General features: G+C 43.4%; 1 protein-coding gene across 1 annotated transcript in view; it reads right to left on the bottom strand.

The window, feature by feature from the left end:
- The window catches only part of Dmgdh (dimethylglycine dehydrogenase), a 66,702-nt gene extending 42,280 nt beyond the window's left edge, over nt 1–24,422 (bottom strand). The window contains exons 1-6 of the mRNA XM_027401719.2: nt 24,322–24,422; nt 20,701–20,869; nt 13,217–13,315; nt 11,708–11,872; nt 8,102–8,306; nt 1,038–1,286 (exon numbers count right to left, since the gene is read on the bottom strand). Of these exons, the coding sequence (XP_027257520.1) occupies nt 1,038–1,286; nt 8,102–8,306; nt 11,708–11,872; nt 13,217–13,315; nt 20,701–20,869; nt 24,322–24,422 (988 nt within the window). The remainder of the gene's footprint in view (nt 1–1,037; nt 1,287–8,101; nt 8,307–11,707; nt 11,873–13,216; nt 13,316–20,700; nt 20,870–24,321) is intronic.
- Nucleotides 24,423–24,545: the final 123 nt, after the last annotated feature.

The raw sequence follows: 24,545 nt of genomic DNA, 5'->3' as shown, positions 1-24,545 counted from the left end.
CACAAGGACCTAAGTTCAACCCCACAGGCCATGTTTTGGATGGATGGACAGATGGATGGATGGATAGATAGATAGATAGATAGATAGATAGATAGATAGATAGATAGATAGATAGATAGATAATAGATCAATGATAGACAGACAGACAGACAAAGCTGGCTGTGGCTGCATGCACTAGGGAGATGGAGACAAAGTGGATTCCTGGGGCTCACTGGCCATCCAGCCTAGCTTCTGATGAATTCCTGGCCAATGAGAGGCATATGCCCCCCAAAATAAAATAAAATGTAGACAGTGTCTGGGGAATGACACCTAAGGATGTTCTCTGGGCATCACACGTACACACATCTATACATACATGCCCCTGCATACATGGACACACACATACACACAAGGTTAAAACTAGGAGTATCTGCTTATCTGCTTAGATAACTCAATTCTTGATTTAGCTTATTGGAAATGTTTCATGGATTAAAAAAAAAGACAGAAAAACAAAGCAAAACAAAACCCCAAGCCCTTCTCCCCTGTGGAACTAGAAAGCACGGCCCTTCTTGCTGCAGCATAGAGCCCCAAGCTGTCCCTGATTGCAAAGTGCAGGAGGGCCTCTGCCCATAGTTCCGAATTGGTTGAGGATTCTGGCATGCATTCTTTGTAGGCTGGATATCCTGTTTTGGGTACTTGCAGTGTGGACAACTGTCAACACACACATCTGTAGTCAGATCTTGAAACTAGACCAAGCAGGCAGATCGAGGGAAAGCGGTTGGCAGAAGCTTGGCAAGGGCCGATAAAAATGTACCTGGAGCCTTTCCCAGCACTGGACTCAGCTTCTCTCCTCCACCATCTGTATCTCCCCCCTTTCCTCAGGTCTGCTTACTCTCCACAGGGGTATGAGGACACAGTCACCTCTAAGCCCTCCCTCGTGCCATCCCAGACACCCGAAGGCCAGCCCTGGGGTTCTGTCTTGTTCTCCACTTGGCTCTCAGCCATGGGAAGTTGATCCATCTTCCCTGACCTTTGCACTTTTTGTTTGCTGAACCCACCTGGAGGGACTCCGTGAGCAACCCAGGAGGCCTGAAGTTTCATCTTCTCCTGACTTTCATATGGGCCAAACAGAAGCCCGTCCCGTTCCTGTCGGAGGTAGTAGGATCCTTCCAGGTCACGAAGTACTGGGAGCTCTCGTTTCAAAGCTTTCACTTCCGGTATTGTTGATGTGACGACATATTGGTGTTGTACAGGGATGAGAGGGTGTTCTAGGCCAATCATTTTACCTACTTCACGAGCCCAAAATCCTTAAGTGAGAAAAACGTTTAAAAAATATCAGCACACATATCCATTACCCACAACATTGATATGGCAATCTGTATTTGCAAACATCTACATTGCTTATCTGGTTCCAGTGCTGGAGATCAAACCAAAGGCCTTGCACATGCTTGTCCATTGAAGCTCCACCACTGAGACACATCCCCAATGAGATGTTTTTGAGCATCTCAAAACTGAATGGAAGAGGAGACAATAGTTGGCACTGCCCAGAGTTTTGATGATATCTGCAATCAAAGGCTCTCCTTTCACAAAAACTTATTATCCACAAGTAAAGGAGAGCAGAAAAACTGAAAGGAAAAAGGCAACCCAAACATATGAAAAAATACAAGAAAGGTGATAACAAACTAGTCCCACCTGTAGACAGAGATAGCTAGGCGAACGGCGAGTCCTTGTGTGGATGTGATCAGCACAATTGAGAATATCACATGGGGCAGCTCTTCAAGTTAGCCCCTCCACCCTCCAGACCTGCCCGCCTCAAATTGTTGATGCCTGAAATTCTACAGATTCAAGACTCTTCTGTTGACTTAAAATTAAGAGTCGATATATGTTGGGAACAAGAACACATTATGCTCTGCTACTTCAAGAGTAACAGTGAGTTTGTGAGGTTCCTTCTTGGAAAGCACTGGAGTCAAAAAGTGAGAGAAACTGGTAGGGAAGCTCAGGGGTGAGATTTTCGGCCATGTATGTGAGACCCTGGGGTCATCCCTAGCTCTGCAGAAAGGAAAACAACAAAATGAAGACAGGGTACATCAGTTCCCAAAACAGATGTTTTTCCCTTAACATCATTTCCTAAGGTTAAACCTGGATATGAATGTCTGAAAGACCCAAGAGACTATGACCAACAAATCTAAATGCTTTTGCTGTTGCAGCAAGGCTTTAGTCCCCCCCTCCCTCCCTCCCTCCCTCTCTCTCTCTCTCTCTCTCTCTCTCTCTCTCTCTCTCTCTCTCTCTGTGTGTGTGTGTGTGTGTGTGTGTGTGTGTGTGTGTGTGTGTGTGTGTGTGTTTTAAACACGGGGTTACATGTAGCCAGAGCTGGCCTCAAACAATGTAGCCCAGGCTGGCACTGAATTCTGGCCTCCACCTCCCCAGTCCAGGTGCTGTAGACTTGCACCTAGTTAGCAAGACATTATTATTTTAAATAAACACCACACCTTTACCAAAAACAAAACAAAACAAAAAGATATTTCAGCATCTAAGATGATCAATGTGATTTTTTTTAACAAAGGAGTGATTCACCCCTCAGCTAATTATTTGTAGGGAGGGACTTCTGCTGACCAGCTTGTTCTGTTGTAGTTTAAATAATTACCAGAGGGCTGGTGAGTCTTCTCGATTACTGCTTTTTAGGTTGCAGTCTAAAATTTCAACCGTTTCTGTTTCTGGCGAGGGGTTCTTCCTTATTCATAGGTCACGGCTAGGTGCAGAAGCGCCATGTGTCATCCTGGGACCCAGAGCAGGTCCCCTGGTAGCCAGCATTTGTTTCCACTTCAGCAAGCACCATCCATATTCCCTGCTGTTCTGTTTCAGCCTGGCCTGTCAGGTCACTCATGCTTGAGTAATCACCCCCCACAGGCTGCCCTTTGTAAACTTGGAATCCAACTTATAGGCATTGGAGATGCTTGCTGGTCTTTAATAATTTAGAGTCTTAATTTATTGTTTCCTGTAGAAAGGTATGAATTACCAATGTTGGGACTTGGTAGGAAATTATAGCAAAGCTATGTATTGTCGTTATATACACTAGGACAGTTTTTAAATCTAAAGTCAAATATTTTGCCAAGTAATTCAAAGTACCACAGTATCCCCAATCTAGTTGTTTTGATTAAAAACATAAATTAAAGAAAATAAATTCTGTCCTATTCAAACATAGTTACAAATTTCTGAGTCCAATGCCTTGCTTGTTACTGCATTTTATCATTAAAATAGAGTATACTTGTTTGCCTGCATCTTGTCTAACTGCATTGCTTTAAACCCCACAAGCTCCACACCAGTTACCCTTTGGTGTTGGTATCTGAGAAGCCTCCTTTTCTGTTTATTGAATTAATCTAAGTCTACCCAGGATTACACTTTAACTCTGGTGAGAGCACCCAGCAACCAAGGTCAAAGAGGAGAGTCAAGCATAGAAAGTCATCCTAAAAGAAAGCAATTGAAGGGCCGTAAAGATGAGTATTGGAAACGGCCTCTGTTCAAAAGATTGCAGAGCTGGTCATGTCCCTCAGTGGTAGAGCATTTGCCCAGAAATGAGGTTAGAAAGAAGAGAGGCTGATTCATGACTGAATTTACTTCTTCAAGATGGCTTGTACCCAGTGACAAGGGAGGTCTCATCCAATACAGAGTGACAGGCAAAATGCAGCAACTAGGCTCCATGTTAGCACCATTCAGTCATTTCTTGACTTGTCATACTAGGAAAATTCTTAAATAAAATTTGCAAAGTTTTCTCAGGTTTAATGAGTCAACTAGAAACAAGGTCAACAGGCCCTTTGCTTACCATGTACAAGTAAGTGGCATCTGTGTGTGCTAGGCTGTGTCCCTGTGCGTGTTGCACCTGCCCTTGTGCCATGACCCTGTGCCCAAGCAAGGGGTGGAATAAAGTAGAATCCAGTTCATTTATAAAGCTTTGGGGAATAAAGGGCAGTTGGCCTACTGCACACTAAGATGTTACAAGCACTGAGAATACCTCCTTAGCCCTGCTTGCTCACAACTAGTGTCACACAAAAAGGAAAACAGGCAGGGGAAGGGAGGGAAAGGAAAGAGAGGGGTAGGATGAAGGAAGGGAAGAGGAAAGGAGAGGAGAGGAGGGGAGGGCAGGAGAGGGGAGTGGGGGAAGAGAGGGAAGGGGAGGAATGATCAGGCAGTGAGACAAGGAGGGAAGAGGGATGGAAAGAAGAGGAGGAAAGACAAGGAGAAAGGAAAGGGAAAAAAATACGGTCAGCATACTCTACTGCTGGTAAGCCAGGCTAGGGCTGTTCTCAGGAGCTGTTTCAGCATGGTAATACAGTCACTCCCATGATCCCAGATACTCAGGGAATGAAAGCAAAACAGTTTCAAGTCTAAAGCCAACTTGCATTATGTAGCATTTGAGGCCACCTGGAAATTTAACAAGACCTCAGCTCAAAGCATAATAAAATAAATGAATGGATGGATGGATGTGTAGGGTGCAGCTCAGTGGGACAGTACTTAGCGTGAATGAGGCTGTGGGTTTGGTCCTCAGCAGCAACCCCAGCCCTGCCCCCTCCACAGCCAAAGAAAAGGTCTTGCAAACTCATCTAGTGAAGACAGTGCAGTTTAAAACACAGCTCCTAGGCCAGGAACGTAGCTCAGTGCACTAGAACACCGGTATCCTGGCCAGTTTATGTTGACCTAACACAAGCTGGAGTCATTTGGACAAGAGAACACCAACTGGGAAAATGTCTCCATAAGACTGGCTGTAGACAAGCCTGTGGAGCATCGTTTTAGTTAGTGATCATGTGGGAGGGCCCATCCCTCGGCTAGTGGTCCTGGGGTGCGTAAGAAAACAAACTGAGCAAGTCTTGAAAGTAAGCAGGGCTCTTCTGGGGCTCCTGCTTCAGTCTCTGCCTCTGGGTTCCTGCCTTGACTTCCCACGGTGATGGGCTATTAGGGGGAAGTATAAAATGAAATAAATCCTTTGCTCCCCAAATTGCTTTTGGTCATGGTGTTTTTTCACAGCAACTGAGACTCTAACTAAGACAAACAGCCTAGCTTTTGCAAGGACCCAATCCCCAACGTTTCAAAACAAAACACATATAATAAATACATCTTGCAAGCCCCCAGCTAGACTGCCTAAATTAAAATCTTCCTGAAGCCTGACAAACATTCCAAGGTGATTCCCAGGTCCCCTAGCTTGACAACCAAGTTCTTTGGGAAGTCATTTCGTAGCAAATGTTTGCTAGATGGTTTTGGGCAAACAAAAGGAATAATACTATGATTAGTATCAAGAAGCCATGATACAAATATTTCCCAGACAAAGGCATAAACTTTCAAGGAAATAGGCATCACGGTCCTAATTATTATCATTATAACTAATGTTTTTACTGTTTTCCACATATACTTCTGTCCTGGGTATTTTACATTTTACTGTACACAATAACTTTGAGAAGGCATTATTATCTTCTATAAATTGGTAACTTGCCTCAAGCACAGACTCTGCAAAGCACATGTCTCTGGACCAGAGTGTCCCAGTCATACTAGACAAAACTAGAAACACACCAGCAAACTCACACATCTGTTCCCATCTACTCCTTATGGGCATCCTAAAGACTTGGCAGCCTTCACATCTCTCACAGTGTGACTGTGTTTCCAGATCCGCATCCTGATTCCTTTAATTGGATTCCAGAGCTGAGGACTATGCCCAAAGGTGTGTGGCATCTTGGTCTCACTGAGCAACTCTGGGAAATGCTCCAGCTGCCACATTCTGAAACCATTAGTACTATGCTTGCTTTTATTCATAAAATTGATCTTACTAAAACAGCATCAGTGCTACAAGAGGGAGGGGCATATCTGAATCTCTGCCCCCATTTACCAAGGCCAAGGCGTACCTTATAGAATGTCTCCAGTCTTTAGAACAGTTTTCTTTGCAAACACACAGAGAAAAACACACACACACACACACACACACACACACACACACACACACACACACACACACACACACCTCCATACTTCCCAGGGGCTACTAATATGTAGTCAGTGACTTCCACCCAGTGGAAGAAAAGGAGAAGAAAATGGGAGGAATAGGTTATAGGTAGTTGAAGGTTTGGTATGAATGGGAAAGAGTTGAGAACTGAAACAATACAGCTTTCATCAAGGAGCTTCCTACAGTATCATAGAGAAAGAGTGAAGGTGATTGGGCAGTTTTGAGGAGCAAAGCATGAAGGGAAGGACAGCTATGCCATGCAGGGCTGGCATCATTAGAATCAGATCCCATCAACATGTCTTCCTAGGCAGTTCAAACGGCATTTTCCCAGGGCTATCTGCACGGCTTCCCCAAGCCCCATCACCTCAGAATTTTACAGCTACATCGAAAACTCTACCTGATGACCAGTTCCTGGGTGTAGGTCAGATCTCTTTGGAGCAATTCTCACTTTGCTCTTCAGAAATGCCTTAGATGTCATACATAGTACACAGTTATAAAAAGTCATTGCCATGGTACCCTATTATGTAACCAGTTTTATCCATTTTAGATAAGCAATGGGTAAATGTGCTAAACTGAGAGTTATTTCTCAAAATATATGTTATGGCTTCATGAGTTCCTGAAGTATTATGTTGAAACAAAACATGGTGGGCCTCTGCAAAAGCTTGCCCAAAATGAGTGCAGTTGTTGATTATTAATGTCTGCCACAGGGACAGGATATGGAGGTCTCAGTATTTGTTATCACTATGAAAGTAGCCAAATGTCTTAGGAGTAAATTCAGGAGAACATAAAGTATTGCAGACTTACAAAGAACTTTGTTAGTTGATGGTGTTGGTGGGATGAATGATTTCCAAGTCTAGTCTTCTAAGATAACTTGGACTAGAGGTTCCCAAGGACAATGGGACAAAGGAGTAACAGATGGAGAGTCAAGGAAAAGGGAAGTTTAAGGCCTGATTTGTATTCAATTGTTTCTACTTTTTAGGCAAGTTTTATAGTGTGTTTAATAATGTCCTGAAAGGAAAGGGGTTAAAAGTTTTTGATTAGTCAAAATAATCTTTGGATAGACAGAGAATGGGAGAGCAGAAATGATCAAATCTGCCTTAAAAGGTAAATTAAGAACAAGGTACATGGTAAGAAACTGGAACAGTAGAATTCAGGTTTGTGGGTTTGCTTGGTTATTTGTTTTGAGACAGAATCTCAAGTATCCCAGGCTGGACTCAAACACCCTATGTAGCCAAGAAAGACCTTCTGATCCAAGGGCTTTATCCATCCCAGACAAGCCTTCTACAGATTGAACTGCATCCTTAGTCCTGGAATTTGATCATGAGCATAACCAGTAAAGAATAAAGATAAAAAGTGAAAGGGGAACACTCCTCCACTACTGGTGGGAGTGCAAACTTGTACAGCCACTGTGGAAATCAGTATGGTGGTTTCTCAGAAAAGTGGGAATCAATCTACCTCAAGACCCAGCAATACTACTTTTGGGCATATACCCAAAGGATGCACACTCACACCATAAGGACATTTGCTCAGCTATGTTCATAGCAGCATTATTGATTATAGACAGAACCTGGAAACAACCTAGATACCACTCAACTGAAGAATGGATAAGGAAAATGTGGTACATTTACACAATGAAGTATTGTTCAGCAGTAAAAAACAATGGCATCTTGAAATTTGCAGGCAAATGGACAAAACTAAACAACACCATCTTGAGTGAGGTAACCCAGATCTAGAAATACAAATATAATATGTACTCACTCATAAGTGGACTTTAGACATAAAGCAAAAGACAATTAGCCTACAGGCCACAACTCCAGAGAACTTAGGTAACAAAGAGGACCCTAAGAGAGACACACATGGATCCGCCTAGGAAGGGTAAAAAGACAAGATCTCCTAAGTAAATTGGAAGCACAGGGTGGGAGGGCAGTTGGAAAGTAGGAGGGGACAGGGGAGGAGGTATGGAGAAGGGGAGGAGGGGGGAAATGTATAGCTCAATTTTAAAAAAAACTGAAAGGAGAAAGAAGCCTAAATTGGTAAAAACACAATCTAGAATAGAAGAGAAGGGAAACTGGTGGAGTAGATAGGTAAGGATGGCTGAACCTAGGCAGAATGACAGAGACAGAGCTGGTGGCTTACCGGCAGCATTCACAATTCTGTTTGCTCTCACAGATCCTTGTGGAGTTTCCACATCCCATGTTCCATCTGGCCTGGGCTTCAGGGATGTCACTGGTGCGGGATACTTTAGAAGGGCCCCATATTTCCTAGCCCCAGCAGCCAGGGCCATCGTCAGAGAATAGGGATCAATGTGACCATCTCCTGGATTATACAGTCCAGCTAAAATCTAAATCAAACATAAGGAAGTCAGTATTCTATAATAAACATACAGAAATGTGTGTATATTACTCCATGCAAATATAGCCTGCTAAACAGATGTTTAATAAAACTAGACTTTAAAAGTATATCGGTGGCTAAAAGTGTGCATGGCTGAGTAGCAGAGGGCTTGCCTGACATGCACGAGGCTCTGGGTTTTGATTTCAGCATGGAGGGAAAGCATCTTGGCAGCAATTGGCATATCTTTTTTTCTAAGTCCTACTCAGACTTGAGCAAGAGCCACAATGGGAGTTGAGTGATTGGTCACAATGATAAGCCACTTGATAAGGTCTTGCAATGGTCTCTAATAATTGGACACATGCCACTAAGAAGAAATAGCTTTCATTTCATGAGCTACTCCAAAAAGACAACTGGCGTATGTCTGTCTTTGTCCCTTTCTCCATCCTGGGGTCTGAAATCCAGATGTGATGGCTGGACTCTAACTGCCATTGTGGAATAATAACACAGATTCACACCCCAGGAATGATAAAGCAATGAATGTGACTTGATTCTTGAAATTGTAATGACTCCATGACTGTTCAATATGTTCTTAGTTAAGGTTTCTATTGCTGTAGTGAAACACCATGGCCAAAGCAACTTGGGGAGGAAAGGGTTTATTCCGCTTAGGCTTCTAAATAACAGATTATCATCAAAGGAAGTCAGGACAGAAACTCAAGATGAGGAGGAACCTGAAGGCAGGAGCTGAAGCTCACTGGCTTGCTCCCCATGGCTTGCACATCCTGCTTTCTTATAGAACCCAGGGCCGGCAGCCCAGGGATGGTACCACCCACAATGGGCTGGGCCCTCCCAAATGAATTGCTAATTTAAATAAAAAGTCTTACAAGCTTGCCTACAGCCTGGTCTTATGGAAGCATTTTCATAACTGAGGTTCCCTCCTCTCAGATGACTTTAGCTTGTGTCAAGTTGAAATAAAACGAGCCAGGATAAATGCTTAAATGAAAGAGAAATAGCCTTGCTTCAGCATTATTATTTCAGTTTTTCATGTTTAAAGCCAAATCTAACTCTAGCTGACATATCAGTTATGACATATTTAATATTCAATGCTGTAAATAAATTTGCATGTTAATGCATTTCTGATACCAACTGAGTTTGGTGGTACAGGTCTGTAATCCCAGCTATGAGGAAGGATAAGGCGGGATTCCAAGTTCAATACCTGCCTGGAATAGAGTAAGTTCAGTGTCAGCCTGAGAAGCTTGAGGAGACAATGTCTCAAAATAAAACAAAAAATGGACTGGGACTGTAGTTTAGTGTTAAAGTGGTACCCTAGCATGTGAAATCACTAGGCTTCCATCTCCCCTGTATCCATGGGTACACATACATGCTTGATGAAAATGTATACTTGGTTCATTACTCAAAAATGACTTCCTGCACACCTACTTTGTGTTAAGGCTTAGGCTTAGGTATTGGGAGAGAAATAATAAAAGGATGGACTAGGATGAAGTGAATTGACAGAGCCAGCACAGTGGCATGCTACAATGAGATCTCATCTATTGGACAAGAATTTGCCATCAAAGGGAGTCTTGACAAATACTTTTCCTGCATCTGTTTAACTATTTTGTGTTCTTTGCCCTTTGTTAATGTGATGTTATTATATTATATTGATTGACATTTAGTTTTTAAAACAATCTTACATTCCTAGGACACACTCCATTTGCCAAATTGTAGACTCCTTGGTACAAGGTACTGGATTTTTGTTAAAGGCTTTCCCATCTATATTCATAAAAGACTATGTCGTTTTTGGCTTTTGTTTTGTTTTGTTTGTCCTGATGTTTTTGTCTCATTTGCATGTCAAAAACATGCTAGCTTTGTAGGTTGTGTTGGGAAGTATTCTAATTTTAAAGACTATCTGAAGGATTTGTATTAACTCTTCAAGTATCCATTAGAATTTATGAGAGATACCACCTAGGCCTGAGCTCTTCTTTGTCTGATATTTTTTACTATAGTTTAGCCTTTGTACAAGTCCAGTGCAAGAGACTTTGAGTTTTAATGGAATTCACGCTCCTGCGGACTTGCAAATGTCACACTGGTGTTTTGTAATGGCCATGTCCTTGTAGTGATCCTGTGTCTGTTTGGATTGACACTCTGTCTCTGGTCCATGTGTTTCTATTGCCTAATATCTGAGGAAAGTCTGTAATGAGAGCTTCTAGGGAAGTGTTGCAGGGCTGACATCCTGCAAAGAGACATAAATTGATTCTTAGTAGTGTAGTGGAGATGGATTTCAATGAAGACACTGCTATCACATAGCAACCCATAGACAAGGACTCTCAAGAGCACAACACCCCAGCATGCACAGCAGTTACACAAACACTCAGAGACAGGAGCTCCTGACACAGTCACTAGCAGAGAAACAACTGTCTGCTTCCTTAGGCAACCTGTTGGCTACCCATACCCAAGGCATCTGCACAGCATAAATCAGGGACTTGGGTTCAAATCTTTCCTCCAGCAATGCTGTACTGAACACACTTATCCTAATGTGTAAATTGTTTAAGATTCTGGGTTTTTTTGGGGGGGAGGGGGCAGGGCATAATAGATTCTGTATAGGAGAGACTTAACATGGTCTCTGTTGCAGAAATGCTACTGAAGTAGATGTTAATGCTGCTATCATTATGTTAAAAGGATGGTCATCCAGGAAGGAAAAACCATTAAATTCCATGTCAAGTGGATTCTCTTAAAACAAATTCAAAGTAGACCTAGATCTTTGCCTGGCACAGTCTGAAAGGGAAGTGCAGCTGGGAGCCAGGAAGTGTAAGGATGGCACAGGGCTTCTTGAGTTTTAAAACTTCAGCAACCCCTTTGCAGAATCGTCATAGCAGGATGTCATTGTCTTTGAAGTCCCCAACAGTCAGCTGGTGTGTAGGCGAACTTCAGTCTGGGCGATCCCGTCATAGAAAGGCTTTGAAATGTTTCTTTAGTTATCACAGGCAGAAACTAAAAGGGTTTTCATTGCTGCTGCATATATTATTTAGTAACAGCTCACCATGTGATTTGCCCACATTCCTGGACCAATCATCTAATGTTGCTATTTTAAATGTATGCATGGATTAGTTTTAATTTTAACTTATCAAACCCATTATAAATTCATTGAACTCATTAAAATACATTTTAAAAACCATTTTAGTTCAAGTTGACATAGTGAAATTGCCCTTCAAATAAATACCTTATTCGAGCAGGGCAGGGGTGGTGCACACCTTTAATCCCAGCACTTGGGAGGCAGAGGCAGGTAGATCTCTGAGAGTTCGAGTCCAGCCTGGTCTACAAAGAGAGTTCCAGAACAGCCAGCATTGTTATACAGAGAAAAGTTGTCTCGAAAAAAACACAAAATCAAACCAACCACACAAACAAACAAAATACCTTGTTCATGTTGAGTAAAGGGAACATCTCTTGGATTTTTTCAGGCCCAATAATATACTGTTCTGTTGCATGCCAGTTGGTCCGTGTCATTTGGTATTTAAACTCATCTACCCTTACAGGAGTGGTAGCAAGTCTGATACTACCTGGTTGATGGAATCCCACCACCTGTGACAATAATTCCAATAAAAGCACGTAAATAAACTATCCTCTGGAACTCAAACACAGTTCTCCAACACAATGAAAAATCAAAAATGAAAGAGAAATTTATTCTGCAGCGACCATAATAATCACATATTTACAACTTATGAAAAGCAACAGTTCACTTGGTGCTCCTGTGTGCCAGGCAGTAGTGTAAGCCTGAGCTTCTGGGTGAACCAGCGAGGCGAGCCCCTGACTGATGAAACCATCTGTCTACAGGTAAAGGTAGGACAGTTAAGAGCATACTGTTGCATGGACTGAGGGTTCAAATGCAGAGTGAAGGAGCAGTATGTGAAAAGGGGAAAGCCAGAGGGTTTAGAGAGGGACTATAGAGAATCTACCAGCATGCTGCCATGGTGAGTGTGATTTAACTTAACACTCATTTGGCACTTCTGAAAGTCTTTCCATTTGAAAAGTCTCAGTGAAGCCCTAGGTCATGGAACAAGAGGGCAATCCTGGTCTTCAAGTTGCTCACCCTCTGCAGGGAAGACCAACAGTAAAGTAGCTGACAGTGAGACAGCGTGTTAGGACAGCGTGCACATACACTGTGTGTCAAAACAGTGCGCACACACACAATGTGTTGCAAGCTTGAGGAGTTGGTTGGTCGTCTGTGTAAGGTGAGGGGAAGATGGTTCCAGTCAGAACAGGTAGGAAGAAAACAATACAAATTTATAAAGCAGAGGTGTGAGAGCACCTAGAACATTCCAGAAGTATGCACCATTGAGAACATGTAAAGCACACAAGCAAAGGAAATCGAGGCAAGAGTAAATGTTGGCAAGTCAAGAGACTCTGAGGCTGGGGGCCTCAGAGTCTAAGTATTTGGTCTTGATCCTGAAGACTCTGGGGGGCTTTTAGTGCCCTTCATCAAGAATAAATGCATGAAGATATTCAGAAGCCTTTGATCTTAGCCAATGGAAACTTATTTTGTGGATACAGTCAATATAAGAAAGGATTAAAAAAAAAAAAGACAAGGAGTGGGGCTTAGTGTGCTGTTTTTAAAGCCGTGTGGCAGTCAGCTCACTGTCAGACCCTGTGTAATCCACTTGCTGAAGTGCAATGACTTGGTATTTTCTAGCTATGGGAACTGACTAAACAAAGTTTGAAAAGTTGCTATTTATTTATAATAATCTCTTCCTTTAAAAATGAAGAATAGTTAATTATATAGATAATATGCTTGAAGAAATTAAAGAGATGTTAAAATCAACCCAGGTTCATACCTTAACCTTTCTCGCTCTACCACAGCAAGCATTGTACATGGATTTTATATCTAATTGGCTGACCTCACAGACAACTTCAAACTCAGTGGTTTACCTGTCCAGTTTCTTCTTCCAGCTTCTCATAAAGTTTGATGCTGTCATAGTGTATTTTCTTCAAGTTTATCCCAGGGTGAAAGTAAGTTGTTAAACCTGCCTTAAAACGGAGGGAAGAAAATACTGAAATAAGCATGGCATTTGCACAATGTTAATAACTTCTCTGCAAACAGCAACTTGGTGCTACTGAGACATGAAGTATATGGGGGATGCAAGAAAGAATACAATGGCAGCAGTTGGAGCCCCCAGAGCAGATGCCTTATCACATGGTATATGAATCAACTTCAACCATACAAGTAGAGTAAGAGCCAAGTCACAGACATGGCCATGAAGAGTCTAAAAATCGCTGGGAAAAGGGTAAAATAGAAAGAATTAGATGGAAGGTTTAGATTATATGCTCTGGTTGACTAATTTTCATCTGAAATGCATGGGACCAGAAGTGTTTTGAATTTGGAGACCAGGAAAATAGCTCAGTGGGTAAAGGTATCTGCCACCATGCCTGATGAGCTCAGTCCCCAGGATCCCCAGAGCCCACTGGGTAATAAGAGAGGACAAACTCCTGCAAATTGTCCTCTCATATTCATGGCACATGTGGCTAAACAAGTGCGCACACACACACACACACACACACACACACACACACACACACTAATTAATTAATTAATTTCTGGGGGATTGAATTTTTAAATTTTGGATATTTGTGTATACATAATAATGCCTTATCATGAGAACCCAGGTCTATAAAAAAAAAAAGAAATCCATTTGTTTCCTAGACACCTATAGATACATTATAACATGATATTCCAAATAACTCCAAATAGGCAGCACCTACACACATTTGCTAAATGAATACTGATTGATTATTCTTTGAAAAAGATTTATAAATATTAGAAATGTTGTAGCCCCTTGCATCAACTCTGAGAGATGCAATGTAGCATCCAGACCAAGAATTCTAGGCAATTACACAAAGCAAGAGTTTCCTTAATTAAGTATCTGGGGTCTCATTTTTCAGCTAATTTATCTTGGGGAGCTCATCAGAACACAATCTGTTCAAACACAAATCCATTTAGGAATATTTATAACTTTCTCCTATGGGAATTTGATTCTCTGAAACTCAAAACTATTCCCATTAAAGTTAGTCAACCACTGTTTAGAAACCAGAAGCTCAACGCTTCCATCTAAGCTTGTCGAAGCATCTAACACACACACAAGTGATGCTTCTGACAAAAATCCCATCCAGTTCCTCAGCCATCTTGCAGCACTGCTCTGGTGAGAGTAGAGAATTTTTCCACTGCAGAAGAACTGCCGCCAGGGTTTAGAAACATGACCAAACGGCTCTTTTCCTTTCCCCTTTGATATTCAGTGCATGTATGCACTTTCCTCATTCAAACAGGGAGCATCTCTGGCCTTCAGGTATCTGCCACTGACCCCAATTCTGTCTTCAATGGATCTTCTACCCATTACTTGAGTAGAAGGATGCTCCTGAGTACTGGCCAGAACTCTGATCCTGGAGATCCTGTAAGCCACATCCCTATGTGAATTCAGGTGTCTTATTAGTCCTGTTGCTGTGAAGAGACACCACGACCACTGCAACTCTTACAAAACAAAACATTTAATTGGGGCTGGCTTACAGCTTCAGAGGTTTAGTCCATTGTCATCATGGCAGGGAGTATGGTGACACACCGGCAGACATGGTAGCTGAGAATTCTACATCTAGATCCTCAGGCAGCAGGAAGCAAGAGACTCTGGGCCTGACTTGAGCTTTTGAAACTCCAAAGCTCACCCCTAGTAACACACTTCCTCCCACAAGGACACACCTACTTCAACAAGGCCAGACCTCTAATCCCCCTCAAGTAGCACTGTTCCATAAGACTGAGCATTCAAATATGTGAGCTTGAATAGGGGGCAATTCCTATTCAAACCATCACACCAGGCCACCAGAAAGTTCCATTATCTACATCCACCTATACACTATCCTTTGTTCCCCTACCCCAGAAACCAGTGCCTAATGAATTTTCATTTGAAAGAATCACATGGACTCATTAAAGACATTCAGTACTTTGTTTAGGGAACAAATTGTTTTGGATATGCATGGCCAAGAAAAAAGCTAAATCCCTTACTGAAAGAGAATATCCATCTAGGAACAGTCCACGCATCTCTCTATTTATTCGTCATTGCTGGGACAGTCAGGAGTGAGTGTGTTTTTCTTAGCTATAACTGGTTAGCAGTTTCTTGTGTTGGCTTTTGTTTTTTAACATGTGTTTAAAATACCATGCTTCTACTGCTTTCAGATCACTTGAATCTTCTTGTATATTGTCTACTGTTAATTAAACAACTGTTTTGTGATATTTTGGGCATGTGGAACACACAGTGTTTTTCTCTTCTGTGACTTCCACATGGATATAGTAAATGAAAAGTCTGAGAAAGGAGAGAATACTGGTCTTAGTCTTCAGGCACATGTTAAATGCCAGGCCACAGAGCAGGGGACTTAAGAAGTAAGGGGGCTGAAGAGATGGCTCATTAGTTCAGACTCCCAGACACTGGTAAGGTCAGAGAAGTCTTCACAGCAAGAGACCCTTTGACTCAAAAAAGAAAACAATAGCAGTTGGTAGAGGAGGTGAAGGGAAAAAGACAGAGACAGAATCCTTTGGAAGTATAGCCCTTTGGATTGGGGTGTGGCATAGGCTGCAATCCCAGTACTAGTGAAGCAGAAGCAGGAGAATCAGGAGTCCAAGTTCATCCTTGGCTACACAGGATGTTCAAGGCCAATCTGGGCTACATGAGACCCTGTCTCAAATAAATAAATAAGCACAACACACACACACAGACACGCAGACACACAGACACACACACAGACACACAAGACACACAGACACACACACACACACACACACACCTACCTTTTAGTAAATGCAGAATTTGCAAATTCTTGTTGACATAAATTTAAAATAACAAGAAAGGACTACTCTTCCTTATAGTGCAATGACAATTACCAAGTAATAAAAACTGCAGGAGTTAGACAATCAAAGTGTGCTAAGCAATAGGGAGTGTGTTGGATCTTAACTCTCGGTGTGATGCCCTAGTGTATCTAATATGTTTTCCTGTCTTTCAGGGGCCTTCACTGCCTCAGAAAACTCTGCCACTGGCCTAAGTCATCATATATCCCAGTGGCTCCAGATCTTTTTTTTTTATTCATACACTTGATCATTTAGAATGCTTGTACATAACCACTAAAATATTCTTATGTGTTTATTTATACATAACACATAAATATAGGTTACTACATTAATAGAGGATCATAAAGCATACTAAATGAGCTTGGGGTGAGTGAAGTATTTTAAATAAATTTCATCTTACTTATTGTGCCAGAAAGCTTTTGAATATTAAGCTCATGAATTACATTTTCAGTAGAGTGTTGTGATTAATGTACTTCATTATTGAACTGTGTACACACTGGATTGAAAATACAGCCTGATTCTCGGCCTGCTTTACATCCAGGGTGGTTGGTTTGTGTGTTTGCTTTAATTCCTTTTTGTTTTAAGCAGTCTCCCATTAAACATTCAATCTTTCTGCGCATTATTTTTTTTCATTGTTGTGAGCAAATACCAAGCGAGAAGCCACTTGAGGAAGAAAAGGTTTATTATGCCTTGCAGTTTGAGGATTACACCCATCATGGTGGGGAAGGCACAGGAGCAGAGGGGAAGGTGGCATCTGCCCTCAGGAAGCAGAGAGAGGTGGATGCTGGGTCTGAGTACTCCTTTGCCTTTTTATTCAGCCGGGGACCCTGGCATGGTGCTCCCCACAGTCAGGGGGTCCTCCCACCTGGACTAACACAGTCTAGCAACTCCCTCACAGATGATTATCTCCTAGGTGATTCTAGAACCGAAAAGTAGGATTAACTGCAGCTTTCTTCCTAGGCCTCCTATGCTTGAGACTGATTTCAGAGGCTAAGACAGCAGAAGATGCCTCTCAATCCTGCACAGACCCAAGTGGAAGCCATGTTCTCTTGGCTGTGTTCTTTGTGTCTTAAACCCCATCCTCCAGTTCAAGCACCTGTCACTGCTCTGACCTACACAAAAGTTCCTGGTAACTGTTGACTATCATGGTCTCTTGTCTCTCTGTTCCTCCTACAACTTGGAAAGTATCATGCTCTTTGTATTTTAAATACATGCGAACGAATTCTACTGGAATTCCTTATCAGAAAAAAATTTAACAGGTTAAAAATGGTCTCACAAAGGAGAGACATCTAGAAAAATCTAACCATAATATCCGCATTTCTAACTATCCCTTTTTAGCACACTCTCTTCCCAACAGGGCTGCTTTGCAAGCTAGCTACCTCCCTCCATCACCCTTGCTTGGAAGGAAGAAGCTGCACCTACTTTTTTTCTAATGCTAAGGATCAAGCCTTGCATCTGCTCCCAGACAAGCAGGCCACCATTAAGCCACACTCTAAGACATAGCTTTTAAAACCTATATAACTGCTAAGTAGAAACCACCCACATCCTTTCGGATTACTAAAGATCAACACATTTGGAACACTTGCCTATTTGTAAAAGAATGAATGTTTAAATTTCACAACCCTTATCATCACTGCCAGGTAACAAGTCTTTTAATAGTGCAACACTCTGGACCTCAAGCCACTCCTCTTTCTTCACAAACTATACTAAAAGACTAAGTAAAGCTAGTCACAATGATGGCTTCACATAGCAATCAAAGAAAGAGCCCAGATGAGCCCACCAAGAAGAGCCAACCTGCCCCCCAGAGAACCTGGGGATCTTAAGCAATATGTCAATCATGCCAGATGCTACTCACTTTAGTAAAGTTTAATTTCTTTCTTATGCATGGAAGTTCTAGATTATCTTCCACCCTGGGTCTTTCATCCTTGGATCTCTAAAGATTGTGCTGTGACATCATCCTCAGGAAGTGGAGGATCCTACTCTCCAAAACCGCTTCTGATGCCATTCCTCATGTACTGAGCAAGACCTCAGGGTCTGCAGACTTAGCAGCACTTTGAACATTCGGTCTCGGGCTGTGCAGTCCTCCTGTCCTCATTTCCTGTACATTGTGATATTTACATCACAGACAACATATCAAACTCCAGAGATTTCCAGGGAAGCTGCTTTCATTTTCAGTCTGTCCATTTAGCCTGTGCTCTAACTTTGCATACTCCCAATCTGTTCCCAGATATGTCTGGGCTGAAAATTCTTGGCATGTAGAACTTCCAAATGTCATTCCTTCCAGAAAGGCTCATGGACTGGTAAAAGCTCCCAGAATCAGTTCCTAGGACAGGTCTTGCCATGTCCCTTATTCCAAGGGGCACAAATCACCCAGGTACTGCTGTCTGACTCCACAGAGTTCCCTATTTTGTTCTAACTTAATGCATTGTCTATAGGGATGGGGAGGTGTTTTCTCCACTGTTTTGGTATCTTTTAGGGAAAAACACTTTACACAGTTAACTTCACATAAGGGATATCACCTTATAATCTATGCCTGCTTGTCTTAAAGAGTTCAGGCTAAGGTATATATCTTGTATTGGTGGGACAGCTAGTGAAATCCCAGGGAATCCCGTAGTCTACTCTGAAATGCAAGCCATAGCAAAGCACCATCTGTGAACAAATAAGCCATTCCATTTACTGTGCCCCCACTTAACAGCCAGGAGGTGAGAGGCAGTATAAGCACCACTCACCTCAACTTGCCTCTGCCTAAATATTGTTGCCTGGTTGACCCCAAAGCCCCTTAGGTCCCTTGTCCCCTGCTTCCCAATCTGTTTAGAGTCTTCTCTTTGCTTGTCTCTCTAACTGTTCCTCCTGCATTCTATACTCCTTACCAAGTTTCTCTTTTCTCCAAGGCTCAGGTCCCATTCTAAGTGTTTTCTGTGCCCAAGACTAGCTCCAGGAGGAAAGGACTGCTTTGTTTTGTTCCCTTCTGGGACTGACCATGGTTCCCTAACATAATCCTTCTGTCTTGAGTGATAACAAAATGCACACTGTGCTGGCCAGTTTTCTGTCAGCTTGACACAAGCTATGGAGGAGGGAACGTCGATTGAGAAGATGCCTCCATAAGATGGGGCTACAGGCAAGCCTATAGGCCAATTTCTTAATTAGTGATTGACATGGGAAAGTGCAGCCCATTGTGGATGGTGCCATCCCTGGTCCTGAGTTCTATAAGAAAGGAGGCTGAGCAAGCCATAAGGAGCAAGGCAATAAGCAGCACTCCTCTGTGGCCTCTGCATCAGCTCCTGCCTCCAGGTTCCTGCCCTGCTTGAGTTCCTGCTCAAACGCTTTTGATGATGAATTGTTCTATGAACCTGAGTGAAATAAACTCTTTCCTCCCCAAGTTGCTTTTGGTCATGGTGTCTCATCACAGCAAGAGTGACCCAAGGTGCACACTAAGGAAAAGAGTATATGAGATAGATTTCTAGAAGGACAACATGAAGTCTACACAGAAAATCTAATTTAGGGATGTGAGACAAGCTAGAGTACCGAGGCTTCTGCAGACAGGAGGAAGGCAGTGGGGACCCAGTGAAAGAAGACACCTGTGCTGGGAAGACTGATGTGGACAAGTGATGGGATGCCCAACCTCCTCCCACACTGAGGATGGAGGGTTGGAGGGGGAGGAGATGGACTTGATGATGTTTTTCCAGGAGCACTGGCTGACCAGTGTGTTGGGTCTGACTGTGGGACTGGAAGACTGCACCAACTGAGCTTGTGTCTGGGTAGCACTGTTCACCAGAATTCAACCTTGCTAACCAGTCCTACTCAAAGACATCTGGCCCATGTTTTGAGTGTATGCTCAGGGTGAAGAGGCCTTCGGAGAGAGTTCCACTTTCCTCTCACCACAGGAAGGCTGGTTATGGGAAGAGACAGCAATGAGGTCATGTTTTCCTCCAAATATATAAGTGTGTGTGTGTGTGTGTGTGTGTGTGTGTGTGTGTGTGTGTGCATTCCAAATATACATATATATAGAGAGAGATGGAGCTATAGAGAAAACACAGTGCATTGGCAATCATAGAATCTCCCTTCCCTACCCTTCACTGACTCAGGAGTAACCGCCTGGCAATATGGGAGCCGTGGCAATCCAGGGCCTTTTTACCTAGGCCATCCCAAGGGCAGCCCAGCCATGCTGCTTCACTAGAAAAATAACATGTGCTGACTACAGGGTGAGACTCTGTCACAAAAACACAAAACAAAACCAACTCAGAAAATGGGATGCATCAGAAAATGGAAAGTGAAGGAACTTTCTGGAAGTTACCGGGGTAGAAAAGGACAAAGCCAGGATCAGAATCCAGAATCTGCATGTTCAACATGAAGGGTATTCAAATAACGGTTTCCCACTTCTTGGAAGCACACCTGTCAACCGACAGTACACTTTCTGGTGAGGTGAGGGGTCCCAAACTCTGGAGAGCTCTCTGTAGGAGTTGTGAATGGGAGGAACTGGTGCACTGTTTGGGGCATACATAGAACACTTTGGGGGTGATTTCCTTACTGCGTGCCAGGTAGAGCCAGCCGTGAGCTCGGACTTCTCCAGCAGGATCACATCTTTCATCCCTGCCTTGGCCAGATGATAAGCCAGACTCACGCCCACACAGCCGCCTCCAATGATCACCGTCTCTGCTTTGTCCTTCCATTCTGGGGGTGAGGGTGGGATTTCCTGTCTGGAAGACAGTGTTTTTAACGGTGATGACTCATTTGCAGATAGCAGGTCCAGTCTGCGTCTGATTCCCTTGCTTGCTGCATACCTACAGGCTGCAATTTGCATTTAGAAACCTGGGGTATCTGAACCCTGACTAGGCAACCTGCACCTAATGGGGCTCGAGAAATGAGCAGTAGCTGATGCAGCAGCTGCTTCTTTCTCAATGTAGACAACATTTTTCTCATTTAAAAAACACATTGTGGGCCAGTAGGTGGTGGCGCACGCCTTTAATCCCAGCACTCAAGAGGCAGATGCAGGTGGATCTTTGTGAGTTCAAGGCCAGCCTGGTCTACAGAGTTAGTTTCAAGACAGTTAGGACAACATAGAGAAACCCTGTCTCAACAAACAAACAGAAAACAAAACAACAACAAAAAAAACCCCAACCAACCAAAAACCCAAACCCCACCTTCTGGGGCCGGCCTCAGCTGGTAAGGGAGGCCCGTGGTCAATCCCCAGGATCCCTGCAAACAAAGTTTGTAATCTCAGCTCTGATATAGCAAAGGGGATCCTGGGGGGTCTTTCTGGCCAGTCTTCCCAGCCTAATCAGTGAGAGACTCTGTCTCAAAAAACAATTTGGAGAGCAATTGAAGAAGGCACCTAGCCTCTGGTCTGCACATCCCCACCCCCCTCCTATTGATTTTAGTCTTTAGTCATGTAGCTTGGTACCAATGCATCCTCTTCTCTCTAGTGCTCTCCCAGGCTGAAGGGTGGTGAATGGGGAAGTATCCTCCTCTTCCAGCATCTTTAGTCATCAGTTTACAGGATGGTCTTCCTGGCTGCACTGTGAGCTTTTTGAAGGCAGGGACAATATCATATTGGTCACTGATCTCAGCCCTCTCCCAATGCCCACATCCAATATGAATGTCCGGTAAACACATCTGATCATTTTCATAGCTTATTCTCAGCCTTATACTGGCATGGTTTCCCTACACAAGTCCCTACGGATGGCATTCTAGCATTGGCATTGCTCTTAGGGGTTTGTTTGTCATTGTCATATTTCCTTCAGTGTATTTCCTTTTTCATTTATCAAGTGCTTCCTGCATCTCCGCTGTGCATGGGGCTGGACATACAGGGCCTTGGAGCTCTGAAGCTTGTAGCAGAACTAACAATGTGGACACTACAGCAATGAGGCACTCTTTGAAGGAAGGTCCAGGTTACAGGAGCATTCATCAACAGGAAGGCATGATGTGGTGGATGAAGAAAGATGAAGGAGGCAAGGGGCAGGGCATGAAGGCTTGCAGGCTGCAGGGGCAGTTGTGGGCATTCAGTACAGGGAGGGGCTGGGCTCGAAAAGGCCACTGAAGCTTCATGTAGAGGGGCCTCAAGGATACACCTGGCTTGAGGATTCAGTGACACAAAGGGCGCTCAGTTAATCCTGTGAAACATGACCGAAGAATGTGATTTACTAATTCCTTAGTTCTTACTTTCTTTCCTACTCACCAATCTCTTTATTCCATTAGTGTCTAACAAAGAAAGTCACAGTATGTATTAATAAGATTTCTGGGAAGATTTTGCATGGTATATTTGGTGACACCAAACCAAAAATTGTCATTTTAAGGACAAGGTTTTGTTGTTGCTTTGTTTTTTCGAGGCAGGGTTTCTCTTGTTCCCCCACACCCCACACCCCATTCCCTGCTGTCCTGGGACTTGATCTGTAGATGAGGCTGCCTGCCTCTACCTCCTGAGTGCTGGGACTAAAGGTGTGTGCCACCACCACCAGTTTAAGAATAAATTTTAAATTGAGACCAGAAAAAGCAGGCTGGGACCTTCTCTTGGACTGACATGATAGTACTGCTGGATTTGTCTAATTACACCTTAGTAGGGAAAAGCTGTGTTTATCTGATGAAGATGAAATTGTTGCACCTCTCGATGTCTAAATTCTAATCTGCCTTCAAAAATCTGTCAGATAAAACTCATACCTTCTTCACAGTTTTAACAACATGGGGTGTGACTCTATAGTCAGACACACAGCTTCAGACTGACAGGAAAGCTGTAAAACTCGTAGAAAGAACTCATAGAACTCTCTTTTTTGTTGTTGTTTCAGTTTGGTTTTTGAGACAAGGTCTCACTATATATCTTCCACAGGCTGCGATGGCTTTGAGGTTGACATCCTGCCTCAGCCTCCAGAGGCTTTTGCCACCACACCCATCTCTGAGGACTCATTTTCAGAATATATGCATATAAACAACCCCACGTTGCAATAGTGCATAAAGACTTTAATGTTACACTGGACTTGCCTAAGTCGCTTTATACAAACTAACCCAAGATCAACAACACCTTTCTACTTCCTTCCGTATTAGGTGCAGTTTCCCACTGGTGATGCTTTTACAGCTCACAAATCTTTCTTGTGCATTCCTGTGCTTAGGGTTTGCAGCACTCCTGAAAGCCAGGCAGAGCAGAATTAGCATCCTATCTTTGCTGATGAGGAAACTGTGCTCAGCCAGCAGCTGCTGTGTCTGATGGAGCCAGAACTGCCATTCTGTGGGCCTTTGTGTTCCCAGAACCAGGAACAAGCCCGTACACCACACACAGGTGCCGTGTAAAAATCTGTCGATGACTGCTGGATGAGACTCAAAAGCAGTCCTTGCACACCATAGGATGTAAAATACAAACGAAGTCAGCTCATAATAATGTTTGTTGAGTGACTTTGTGAATAGAAACCTCACCTTGCCACTGAGGATGACGTCAGGAAAAGAAAGTCAAAGATGCTGCCCGGCTCTTTTACATGCATATACTACAGAAAAACACAATTTCATAACCCTGTTCTAGGAGCCAGGGAAGACTAGGGAACACCTCCCCGCCCCCCACCTCCCTTCCAGGACATCTGAATCTCACTGTCTTTGGGCAAGCTCATTGCTGTCTTTTGATCTTTCAAATGACCTAATCCTTTCCCTAACTTTTTTTTTCTTAAAAAAAAAAAGATTTAAAAAACAAAACAAAACCAGACTCTCATATTTGCCCAAACACACGTGTGTTTAAAATGTCAGGTTTATGTTCTTCTCTGCGCTACCAACTAACCTGAAGCAGTCTAATTGTTAATGAGTGGGCTGCTTAATTATATTACAGAATATTGATCAAATGAAAAACCACGCAGCCATTAAAAAGAATAAGGCAAATCAATACATCCTGGAATAGAATAATCTTGAAGATATATTAATCATTGAAAACCATAGTAACGACAACATCAAGGTGCAAGTGAATCGGAGACAACAGCTTTCAGCTATTGGAGCACAGGAGACAGGCTCTTACAGACATCCACACACTGCCCACTGCTGACCCGGCAGGGTTGGGGCCAGAGAGACCGAGTTTTCCCTAGTAGTTGTAGGTGATCTCAGGAGGACCCCAGCCAGTTCCTGGGAGGCCAAAGAGCTGGGCTGGGCTATTCTTTTCCACCTGCAGGTGGCGAGCACTCACCCTTCCCGGCGGCTGGTGGAGCTTGGACGCCCAGGGGAGCCCTGAAGCGCGAGACCCCGGAGCGCGAGACCCCGCAAAGGCAGCGCGCCCAGACGGAGCATGGTGGAGGGGAGGCCGAGCACCTACGAGCAGGGACGGCGACCTTAGGCAGGAGGCAGCGTGGGGGGAAGGGGGACTGGTCCTCCCATCAAGGGGCGGGCTAGGGCACAGGGCGCCCTCCGGGA

The sequence above is a fragment of the Cricetulus griseus genome, chromosome 2 (assembly GCF_003668045.3).
Source record: "Cricetulus griseus strain 17A/GY chromosome 2, alternate assembly CriGri-PICRH-1.0, whole genome shotgun sequence".
NCBI classification, from domain to species: Eukaryota; Metazoa; Chordata; class Mammalia; order Rodentia; family Cricetidae; genus Cricetulus; species Cricetulus griseus.
Note: the sequence above shows the minus strand (reverse complement) of the source record. Positions and strands in the feature narration are given on the sequence as shown.